Here is a 12,505-nt window from a genome sequence, read left to right as displayed (position 1 = left end):
ACCATTAAACTTACCGTCTAATTCTAATTTTTGATTACCTTACTACATCTATAAATAGTCATAACAATCATCAAACTTAAGTAGTGATCAATAGAATCTTATAAGTAGCATAAGTTACTTTCCTTTACAATCACATAATCCCATGCACTTGTAATTTTAAACGCATACGTGCCTACCAAACACTTCATCGCACCTTATTACTATCATGCTCCGATCCCCAAGCACGTAATAACCCAACCAAATCACCTTAAGCCATAAATGGATGACGTCCCAAGCCCGTCATCAACCCATTATTTTTATCCTTTTTATTTAGAGCATGCAGAACGTACTACTCCCAAATATCAAATCAGACAGCAAGGATAGTAAAGCGGATAGTCACAACACAACTTAGCAAAAGATTATTTTCATTTATATATTGTTAACCTTGGGAAGTACACATATACATAAGCCCTACTTCAAGGCCACTTCCTACAACCATCAAAAGATACCGGATGGGGGCTGGAGGTAAAATACACCAAAATGAGAGCAATGTCCACGTCATCTACTCAAATCAAGTATACCGCTACTCCATAGCTAAGGACTTGAAACATGGTTAATAACAACGGGTGAGATATAAAATCTTCGTGAGTCAATGCCTAAGTCCAAGTAGGGCGCCGATTCGCTTAGGGTGACCTAAAAATGTAAGACAAGTATCAATAACATATTAATAGCATGTGACTATCGGCATGCTTTAACTACCATAGGATCAAGCATAACCCAACAATTAATTGTCAATCGAATGCAATCTTACCTCTCATTAGTCCACACATTGAACAAGATATAACCCGACAATCAATTGCACATAATCCAAGGTATATAACCACAACAGTCACCACAACTTGCATGCACAATGCACCATACGTGCTCCGATTATTAACGACCACTTAACCACGACATAACCCGAAAGTTGGTGGTTTTCTAGCATGATCGGACTTTGTCCCATTCCTTCGACGATGGCGACTAATAAGCCATGTGATTCCGAACTCCCGCCGGCATTGACATACCAAATATTCCTAGAAGGAGTGTTGGTATGCAACTTGCCGCGACTAGCATCCGGTCGGTCGTGTGATTCCGAACTTCCGCTGGCATGGACTGTCATACAATCGATAAGTCATATGAGTCCGAACTCTTGTCGGCACGGACATATCAGGCTTCCAATAAGCCGTATGATTCCGAACTCCCGCCGGCACGGACATATCGGGCATCCATCACGTGACCACACAAGTACACCAGACAATCATGCCATTTCATATATATGCATTTAGTTAAATGCTCACACGGTTGTCCTTAAAACTTGGCTCAATGCCATTTTCATGCTAAAAAATGTTGTTGACACCCGAATTTTTAATCGGTTTTCCTTTAGTTTTATTTTCCAAAATTCACCAAAAATTCATAAAAAAATCAAAAATTAAAAAATCAACATTGGAAGCCTTGGCCAAGCTTAAGGAACCAATTTGGAACAAAAAATAATTTTTCAAATTTTTCATATTTTTTTTAATATTTTCGAAAATAGGAAAATACTTGAAAAATTCATAAAAAATACTTTTCGAGGTCGCAAAAATACAAAAAAATGTCCAATATTTTTCTTTTAATTCCCTTTTCATATTGACCTCAATAAAAATTGAAAATTGAATTCAATTTTGGGTGTTCCTTCACAACGCCTAAGGTTGAATTTTCATAAAAAATACAAATTGAGTCATTTTATTTGCAAATTTTGCACATTTTAGGTCTAGACATTCAATTGCAGTCCCTTTGAACTTCAATTTGATCAATTGCACCCTCAATTGCATGAATTGCATGAATTGGACAAAATCTTTAAAAATTTTGCAATTAAGTCCCTCAATTTTGCAATCTTTGAAATTACTTTCAATTGAGGAACTTTCTATGCACAATTGGATCACCCCTAGGGTTTTGACATATTCTGAATCGATTGGAATGGGTATCATAGTCCAATTTGATCGAATTGACACTCAATTGAACTTTTCCCCGATTTGCCGATTTAGAAAAATTTGGGGATTTCATATAAATTGATGAGAAATTTTGGGCAAAATTGAATTTCTAGGTAATATCTAGGCCCCCGAGTTCAATTTTGAGATTTAATTTTAAAAATTCCCACTCAATTTTGGTTAATTTTGAAAATTCCATGGATTTTTTCGTGCGAACCGGTTCGAGCCGGTCTGACCACCGGTCGGACCGGTCGAACCGGTCCAGCACAATGTCATCTCCTTCCCCAAATTCGCGACAATTTGCAGACTACACAGTGAATTTCGATGACCAAATTGGAGAGCAATTCGATCCTAATTGATTCAATTATAGTGGGGGTTTTGTTGTGCGGGTTAGTAGGCGTCGATTGCCACCGGCGGCTCGGCCAATGGCCGCCGGAGCACGGCGGAGCAGCCGGTCAAAGCCCCGGGGTCACGAAAGTCAACATTCTAGAAGTTGTGAGCAATTCGTGTTCGTTTTAGCTCGACGGCGCGCCAAACGGACGTTGACGGAATCACAATCGATTCCGTCACCGTCCGGCGACCTATTGGCAAGTGATTACACGTGCGGAGTGCTCGGCCAGCTCACAACCGTGCGCGCCAATTTTCGAAAGTTGATATAAAAGGCTGAGAAGGTTCCGGATCGAAAAGGGGGGGCTCATTCGCTCGCACAACCAACGTAAAAGAGAGAGAAAGAGAGAGCGAGTAGTGAGAGAAGTGCTAGAGAACCTCACCGTAGCTCGCCGGAGCTTGTTCCGCAAATCGGCTGTCCGGCCAATCCAGGCCACTCCAAGCCGTGAAACCACTTCCCGGAGCTCGCCTGAAGATCAAGGAAGCGATCGCTTCACCCGAATCGGCTTGAGACATCCAGAATCGGTAAGTCGACCTCTCAAACTTAGCTCGGCACGTTCATGGCATCTCACCGTTCCGGACACGATCATTGCAATTGTTGTGTGCGTTTTGGCTCTTGAACGTTGCTGACCACTTCTCCATGTCCATTTTGTTTCGATTTTGCATAAATACTTCCAATCGAGTTCGCGAAATCCAACCTCCATCGCCATTTCCTGTCGAAGCCTGTCTAGGAAATCCTAGACCAAACCAGGTCAATCGGACTGCAGGGTAAGGTTTCTAAACCTCATTCGAGTTGATCCCGTGAATGAATTTAGTAGTTATGCTCTCAATCGTCCGATTGAGGTTCGAGATGTAGCGACTGTGTGTAGTTCGATTCTCATGATTTAGTCAATGGAAACGTTTGATTCCGAGATATGTTGAACTAGAGGTTAAGGCGAGTCGAGCGGTGTTGGTTTCATGTCAATCCGGCGAGATCTCACCGTTAAATCTCGCCGGAGAAATGTCAGCCGTCCGTTGGTCGTCGTCGCAGTGGAGAAGACGATGTCTACGTGTCATGGTCAAACAGTCAAATGTCTATGTGTCGCCCAGTGATTGGTCCGAGCCGTCGCCGACTCGGCTCGGCCGTTGGCGCGGACGAGCCGAGTCGGCCCCGATCCGACGGCCGGGGTAATTAGGTAGGTTTGATTTAGGGCCGTCGGATCTGATTTTCTATTTTTCTATTATTCAGTATATTAGATAGAAATAAAAAAATACAAAACGGTGCCGTTTAGGTGGTACTCGGGCGACGTCGTTTTTGCACTTGATAGAATAGACGGTAGAGATCGAGTCTAGATTAGATCCCGACCGTCCAATATCTTAATTGGGGCGACGTCGTTTTGTGCTTAGAATGGATGTGTCGTCGTTTTGTGGTCGAGAAGGACGGACGGTCCGGATTAGGCTTAGGACCAATCGCAGCCGTTCTTTGTTATAAGTGGATGCGGTGTCGTTTTATAGTTAGATAGATCGACGGTCCGAGTTAGATCCCAAGTTTGATCGCGGCCGTCCCTTTTGATACAAGATACGGTGTCGTTTAAGATAAGCGAGCCGACACGGCGTCGTTTCACTTGGGCGAAGATCGACGGCCGAGATGGATTCGGGGGTTGATCTCGGCCGTTCGTTTCTTTTTTTGTATTTTCAGATTATTAGAAATTATGTTTTAGAAAATCAAAAATAAATAGGATATGTACATATACGGCACCGTTTTTAGGCGTAGATCGGGTCTGCGGGCGGTCGGACCGGGTTGACCGGTCGTTGACCGGGTTGACCCGGTCCGGTTTATTAATAAAAAAAATAATAAAAAATAAAAAATTTCCAAAAATTCAAAAAAATTGTAAAAATACTTAGAAAATTCATAAAAATTCCCAGATTTTCATAAAAAAATTCTAAAAATTCCTAGATCGATTCGGGACTCATAAAGTCTGGATCGAAAATTTTTGAGACTTCAAGGGTCGATTAATTTCGATCCGGAAAATTCCCAATATTTTTGAAAAATAAATAAAAATTCCAAAAAATAGAAAAATTAGAAAAAATTCAAGAAAATCACAAAAAATGAGAAATGGCCACATTCAACTGGCCAAATCGAAATTTTGTGATTTTCGGGTCCCAAACCCCAAAAATGACCATTCTACCCTTTTGGGCCTTCCGCCCCAAATTTTTACCAAATTACCCCGACACCCAATTTTTGATTTTTGTATGGGCCGATAGGGCCATTTTAGACATATCGAACCTTGTTTGATCGATTTGATCGATTGTATTGACTTTGATTGCGCATTAATTTTTCCGATTGTGATTGATTAGGATAGAAAATTCCCATCTGCGTGAAAAACTTAGAATTGTTAGGGCCTACCTCACCCGATATTACATCTGCATGAAATCTTAGGTTAGAAAAACAATCGACATCGGTAACCGAAAGGGCGTCGAATATGAAATTTGGCGTAACCAAGTCCCCGGACCCAAAATCTCCGGTTTTCGCGGAACCGAACGGTTTCTCCCGACCGCTCGGTAAGGTTTTCCGATCGTACCTTCCAATAAATCGATCGGTGGCGACTCCAAAATTGCATGTACACATCGCACATGCCACCCGACCACACAAGGTCAATTTCGATATTTGAAAAATTTTACCCGACATCGCGATTCGAGTAATGGGTCTTGGGAGAGACCTGCGATCCCATAAAATAAAAATATATATAAAAGGGGGATCGGCTCGTTAACCCTACTCGCCCCCGCCGGAACCTAAACGATCCGGACCGACGGAGAGGGTCGCGACAAATGTAATGGGGTATTTACACACGGTCACATGAATATGCACTATCTACCAGACTTTGCATTTATATAAGGGTGATTAGTCTCTCGGCTCCATACATACATACATACATACATACATACAATCAAGGTATATAGCGGTCATCAAACAATCACCCAATAATCACCCAAAAATAATTAATTAATTATCCTACCAAGGTTAATTAGCAAAACTTTGATTAATTAACTTAGTAATAATAAATTAAATCCATATTAATTAATTCACCGACTATAATTAATTAATCTACCTCGATTAATTATCTCGATTGTAGTTAATTAGGTTCACATCAAATAATTACTCCAACAAGAATTAATTAACTCGACATCAATTAATTAACCAGGCTTCTGTTGATTAGCACATTAATATTCAATCAACTCGACTTTAGGTAAATAAACCGACCACGATTAATTAAAGTAACTAAAGTTAAATAAACTAATCATGATTAGTCATAAAGTAACTACGGTTAACGAAAAGTAAATACGATTAACTAAAAGTAACTATGGTTAACGAAAAGTAACTACGGTTGCTTTAACTAACTAGGGTTGACTTAAACTAACCGCGGTCAACTAACCTAACCATAGTCACTAATCTAACTCGACCACGGTTAACTAAACTAACATGTCATTAAACTAATCTAATCCACAATTAACACTAATGAAACTAACCCTAAGTACAATTAACGACCTAATCGGAGATTAGGGGTTAACTCACAACTAACGACGCTCGGCGGCGACGGCGGTGGAGACAATTTGGGCACAACAATGACAACGGCAAACGAGGCTCACAGGCGTGAGGTTCACGGATGGCTCGAGTTGCTCGCGGTGAGGCTATTCACGGTTGGGTCCGCAGTGAGGTGACAAAGATGATGAAGGGGCCGGCGAACGAGGCGGAAGACGGTTAGTGAGGCGCAGCGGAGCTTGGACGGCGATGGCTATGGCGGATGGTGGAGGAGGAAGTGGTGGTTATGGTAGTGGTGGTGGTGGCCGAAGTGAAAGGGAAGAAAGGGGGTGTCATGCGGGTAAACGGGGAAATGAGAGAGAGAGAGAGAGAGAGAGAAGGAAAGAGAGAGAGTGATGATGATGGGGACAATAGGGTGGGGTCCACGGGTCAAATCCTATTAATTCTTTTGTCTTTTAGTGAATAAAGCAGAAGCAAAAATGTAATTTGGTAATTAAAGACAGGATAGTCATTTGGCTCTACCGACCGAGGGCAATTTGGTATTTTCACATCTAGAGTTCAATCGGGGTTAGGCTCGGGCGCAAAGGATCTCGGTACTACAATGTAACAACTCAACTATCCGGGCTTAACTTTCTCTAACCGACGTCTCAAGATAATCCAAATACAGTCACTTAAATATTATTGTGCCTGTTAACCCCCAAGATAATATAATCCATCACCTATCTCACCTTTTTTCAAAAATTCATTTACTAAAATTGTGACATCTTGTGATCAGTAATTCCATTACACTTCCACTTTCATGCTCACCTATAAACACATACCCTTTCGAGTGCTCTCGGTATCTCATGAAGATATTCTTTTTGTCTATAGGGCCCAATTTTTCATACCCGTGGGAGGACTTGTGTGTATGGCAAGACATCTCCAAGGTAAAAAGTAAAAACTCAAATCTTTTTCGACTTGTCCACAACTCATATAAGGTAAATATAACTAATTTAGAAGGCACACGCTTAAATATATAGACATCGATCAATAAAGTATCACTTCGAAAGGTAATTAGCAAATTAGCTTGTGCCACACGTATATAACCATTTCCATTAGAATCATGTTTCTTCTATTTGCAATACTATTTTATTGAAGAGTCGCTGAAATAGTCAATTGTTTTTATATTCCTTTTTCATCACATAAATCTCTAAACCGATCAGACAAGTACTCTTGACCTCGATCGGATCTTAAATTATTTTTTTATTTTCTTGTCAAATTGATTTTCTACCAGGCTTGTAAATTTATTAAAACAATTCATGTCTCGGATTTATGAGAAATCAAATCGACATGTCCAAATCGAGTTTAATCATATATAAATGTGATGAATTAAATAGCTCCATGCCTTGCTCTCACATTCATTAAACCACATATGTCCGAATGGATCGGTTGCAAAGGAAACTCAGCTATTATTCCTTTTCCAAATGATTTTTGCGTGGTTTTTCTCACTAGGCAATGCTCATAAATAGACAAATCAACTTTTTTACTATTGTCCAATGGGCAAGGGTAGCCTAGCCTATAACTCGCCGGCCACGATTGAAGGCGGCCATGGCCTCGACTATCGCGAGCAAGGCCGCTTTCCCTCGCAACCGATGAGACCTTGGTGAGGGCTGCGACCCTTGCTGGTCACAAACAAAAAGGAAAGAAGGAAGAAAAAATAAAGAAAAATAAAATATCATTTTAAAAAATTAAAATAAATGAAAACTAAAAAATTATTAAAAATTCGCCACATCGGCGCCGACTAGCCAAATGAACCGAATTGGCATAAATACAAAGGTTTATGACTCAAATGGCCAAAAAAAAAAGTTTATGGCTGGATTGGATAATTGCTATAGGTTTAGGACTATTTTTGATAATTTTCTCCCAAATAAAGGTGGACAGATGTAGCTTATAGTTTGTGAAAAAAATTTCATAAGTATCGCATATAACGGTACGTTTGTTTCACTTAAATTTTCATGATAATGGAAAATATTTTCACGAAAATCATTTTCAAGAGAAATTAGTAGTTTTCATTTGTTTGGCCATTTATAGAAAATGTTTTCATTGTTGCCATAAGGGAAAGTGGTTAATCTAAGCTTGTTGTTTTTAATTCATAAAAAATATTTTCCGTTAATCTAAGCTTGTTACGTTTGAAATTGGATTGACCGGAACAAAATTTTCATTTGACCTATTAGGTGGATAAGATAGTGCTTCAATGTGACTAACAAAGTCGTTGAACATGGGGACGCAACCGAAACGAGTAAATTTGTATTTTAAATTTTGTTTGTTTCACAGAAAATGAATCATTTGAAAAATATTTTTAAAAAAATTATTGTTTACAAAATTAAATGAATAAAAATTATTTTCATTGTTTATCCAAATGTTTAATACAAATTGTTACTGGTAGTGAAAGTATTTTTCATTGATTAACTATTTCAATTGATAGATTATTTTTTGAAAAATATTTCTCAAATCACTCATTTTTCGCGAAACAAAAGGAACGTTAAGTCAGCTGTGATTTTCAACACTGTCACTAGTTGAAACTTAATGATTAATTTTCATAACTACATTTTATTAAATTGATAACAAACTTGGATTAGATGAGCTATATGACGTGCCGTGCGGGTTTGGATATCCCGTGTTATAAAAATATACTCGAGATGTCACCTCTAGTAAGTTTTGACTAAAACTCTAGAAAGCTAAGTCGCGTTATGATGCACTTTCGACATTTCCAGCATGGATCCTGCAAAAGTAGATACGGACGAGATTCTTGCTCACATGTGTGAAACAAGTTCTACAGTAGTCCATCCTGTTGCATGATTCTATGAAGTCATGAAAACCTACCACCTACTCTTTCCAGTAATATGAAAGATCATAGGACATTGAGACTTGAATAGAAAGTAAAAATGATCAACCAAGGAGCCACATCTGAACCATGGATTGGTAACGCAAGATCATGTACAAGACACTGGCATCAGAACTTGCATTTTCTCGACTTACAAATATGTATCACAAAGCTCAAGCCACTCCAATATCAAAAGGCAAAACTTAAAGACAGGAAAAAAGAAGAAGAAAACTCAGCAGCTAGAAGAGGTTAGATGTCCAAAACATTGAAAACTGTGACAGAAGTTAGGATTTGCAAGGTTATTTGCGACATCGACTTGACTGTGTCCAAACGCCACATCTCAAAATGCCTGGTATTGATCTGTTGCTCTAAGACCTCGGCTCCTCGTCTGCCCCTTGCTCATTCTCTCCAGACATCTCCTCCAATGACTTGCCCTTCGACTCGGGCACCAAGAACGTAAACAGGAGACCCAGGAAGTTGATCACTCCCAATAAGATGAGCGAGTTCCGGACCCCGATGCCCGCAGGGTAGCCCGCATCTGCCTTGGCCGGGTCTTGGTTCTGTGCCAAGTACAGGAATCCGAACGCGCCGATGATCGCTCCAAGCTTCCCCGCAGCTGCAGATATCCCATGGCAGGTCGACCGCAGCCTGGCAGGGAAGATCTCAGCCGGGACCACAAAAGTGGTGGCGTTGGGCCCAAAGTTGGCGAAGAAGAAGGTGAGCGAGTACATCATCACAAACCCAATGCGGTTTTCCTTGTGCGTCCAGTGGTCGTATGGGATAGCGATCGCGAACATGAACACCGTCATGAAAGCGAAGCCCATCATCTGGATGGCGAAGCGCCCCATCCTGTCAATGAAGGCCACGGTGAACCAATACCCAGGGACAGTGCTGCACAGGGCGATAAGCGTCTGCGCCCTCGCAATCCTGAACACCTCCTCAAGTGCGTTCATGGTCTTCGCCGCGGGGATCCACCCGATTGCGCTGAAGATATCCTTCTGAAATAGGTTCTGGCTGTAGAACGCAATGTCAAGCAAGAACCAGGTGGAGGTCGTCCCAAGCAGGTGGAGGCCATGGCGGCTGAGGAACTGCTTGGTGAACAAGCCAAACCCGCTGGCCTCACTCAGCTGCTCAACCTTGCTCTGCTCGGCCTCAATGTCAACTTGCAAGACCTTGGACATGTCCGCTGCGGCCTGCTTGCCATTCTTAGCCACAAGGGCAGTGTAGCGGGCAGTCTCCGGCATCTTCATCCGCCAGTAGTAGGTAAGCGCCGCCGGTATCGCTCCCACCATCAAGATGATCCTCCAGACATAGTCAGCCTGTGGAACAGTCGAGGCGAGCGGGTCCACCTCGTAAGCCGGGGCGTCAAACCTGGTCTTGAAGGCCGTCGAGATGATGATGGCGAAGATACCGCCAGCGAGGATCCCGAAGCCCTGCATGGCGAAGACAGCAGCGATGAAAGCGCCTCGGGTCTTCTTATTTGCATACTCGGACATGATTGTGGCTGACAGTGGGTAATCACCACCGATACCAAAGCCGAGCCAGAAGCGGAAGAAGCACAAGGTGGCCATCACAGCCTTGGCATCGTGCCCAAAGGACAGGCCCGAGGCGACCGAGCATACAACCATGAGAATCAGGGTCAGGCCATAGACCTTCTTGCGGCCCAACTTGTCTCCAAGCCACCCGAAGAAGAGCTGGCCGGCAAGGGTCCCGCAGAGCGCTACGCCATTGACGGCTGCCGAGACATTAGGAGGCAGAGTACCAGGCTTTGCCGCTCCATCAACATGGTAATAGATGCGGCCGAGCAACTTGGTGACAAGGGAGATGCAGAACAAGTCGTAGGCATCTGTGAAGAAGCCCATCCCAGCAATAATGATTGCGGTGAAGTGGTACCATTGGGTCTTTGCGACGTCGAGGGCGTTCAGGACTTGCAACTGTTGGCCCGCCATCGCTGCCGACTCTCTCCGCCCTCTTCCGCTGCAAATAATTTCAGGATCGACAAGAAACAACTGTGAGCACTTGCACTATCCAGCTACAAATTGATCATATTTATAATCACAAGCCAAGACCGTCGAGAATTGCACAAGATTAGGCAAGAACGGTACACCCAATTTTGCTAGCACAATTTATTGTCCAGTAAAGTGATTCGTTGCATATACAACTCATCGTCCATAAAGTGAATAATTTTTATCACAACTTTCCTAAAACAATTTGAAAACCCACACAGTATTCAAAATTTCATTATTAAGAAAGTATATCTTGACTCGAACAATAAGAAGAAAGATTCCAGCGTCAAGACCAATTATATAAATTTTCCTTAAATGCCATTTACTTGTTTTGCAATGATGCACAAATCCAAATCTGCCCTTTCATCAAGGGGCCAAGGCTATGAAAACGTCGGAGTTCTTGATCTATTTTTTGTATCTTTTTTTTTTCCCCATTCTTCCACCGAAGACAAGTACAATCACAGAAGCGATCGAATGTCCAGAACACAAAGAACCTTCTCTCATGGCAAAAGAAAGAAAACCCAGATGACTGAAACGTCAACAAACTCATGTATTTCCGAGTTGTAGGCGATACAAGACAAACCAACCAAAATAAAGAAAAAGAAATCGTACACAAGAATAAACGCGATAGAGATCAGCCTATGACTAACATGTGGTTTCGACTCGCAGGGGATACGAAGATACGTAAGGACAATGAATAAATGCGACAAAGACCAGCGTGCGGAGATGCACGAAGAAGATACACGTGCTTGCAAGATAATGGAGAGAGAGAGAGAGAGAGAGACTAACCTTGTTTTCTGTAGAGAAAACGACGGAGAAAGAGAGGGCAAGAGAGAGATTAAATTGTAAGCTTTTCTGGTAGATGGCTTCGGGTGCTTTGGTTTTGGGATGATTAAGGGGTGAATTTATATGCTTGCCGAGTGCCCTTGACGCTTTAACGAACTTTGGGAATCTCCACAGCATATGCCGCCTCATTTTCCGCTCTACCGTATTTGGGCCTTAATCTCTTTTATTAGAAAGGAAGATATTCGAACATTTTCTGTTTTGATTACTTCTTACAGTAAATTCTGTCCACACATAACGAGTAAAATGTACATCCACAGGATATCAGGCGCCACCATAATACCACTTTTTGAGTAGAAGACGGGCTATAATTAGGCCTCGGAATTTGCCCCACTCCATTAAGCGTTTGATGACTCAATGAAATCTATCATAAATTGCTTTATGCCTAGAATATTCGAGAAAAGATTTACTATAGTAGGCAAAATCAATATTCACAGGGGAATTTATTATGCTCCTTATGATTTTGGATTCAGGTTTTGCTGATAACATTTCAAGAATAATAATCATGAATGCGCCTTGTAATATTGGAGGTGTGTCTTTAAGATTGCTGGACAAAATAGATTAATCGAAGTGCACCAGGGATGACACAGCCATCATATGATAGTTGAAAACAAAGGAAAACCTATGTAAAGGTCCCGTCCATGAAATTGGAGGCACTAGGTCTCAAAATTTACTGCACTCAAAATGAGCACTCAACGTCACAAAGAACTCTTTGAGATGACTAATTTTATCTCTTGAATTATTCAAGAAAAAAATTATTATTATGATATAGTGGACAAAATGAATATTCATGTGGAATTTATATATAGGGTTGTTCGCTCATAACTTTATTAGTGCAGCTTAAAGTGAGATCTACTTTGGTTTGTTTAGATAATGTTGAATATACTAGAATGGATTGGAT

The 12,505-nt window shown here is 41.4% G+C and overlaps 1 protein-coding gene and 1 pseudogene across 1 annotated transcript; both read right to left on the bottom strand.

Moving 5' to 3' along the window:
* Window positions 1-11,601, bottom strand: part of LOC115727988 — a 31,098-nt pseudogene extending 19,497 nt beyond the window's left edge.
* Window positions 8,831-11,674, bottom strand: LOC115727989 (inorganic phosphate transporter 1-4). The gene is made up of 2 exons (XM_030658315.2): window positions 11,551-11,674; window positions 8,831-10,732 (listed from the first exon to the last, which is right to left on the bottom strand). The coding sequence occupies exon 2, from the start codon at window positions 10,702-10,704 to the stop codon at window positions 9,124-9,126; it is 1,581 nt and encodes a 526-aa protein (XP_030514175.1). The 5' UTR covers window positions 10,705-10,732; window positions 11,551-11,674; the 3' UTR covers window positions 8,831-9,123.
* Between the last annotated feature and the right edge of the window lie 831 nt (window positions 11,675-12,505).

Source organism: Rhodamnia argentea, chromosome 6 (assembly GCF_020921035.1).
Source record: "Rhodamnia argentea isolate NSW1041297 chromosome 6, ASM2092103v1, whole genome shotgun sequence".
In the NCBI taxonomy this organism is placed as follows: domain Eukaryota; kingdom Viridiplantae; phylum Streptophyta; class Magnoliopsida; order Myrtales; family Myrtaceae; genus Rhodamnia; species Rhodamnia argentea.
Note: the sequence above shows the minus strand (reverse complement) of the source record. Positions and strands in the feature narration are given on the sequence as shown.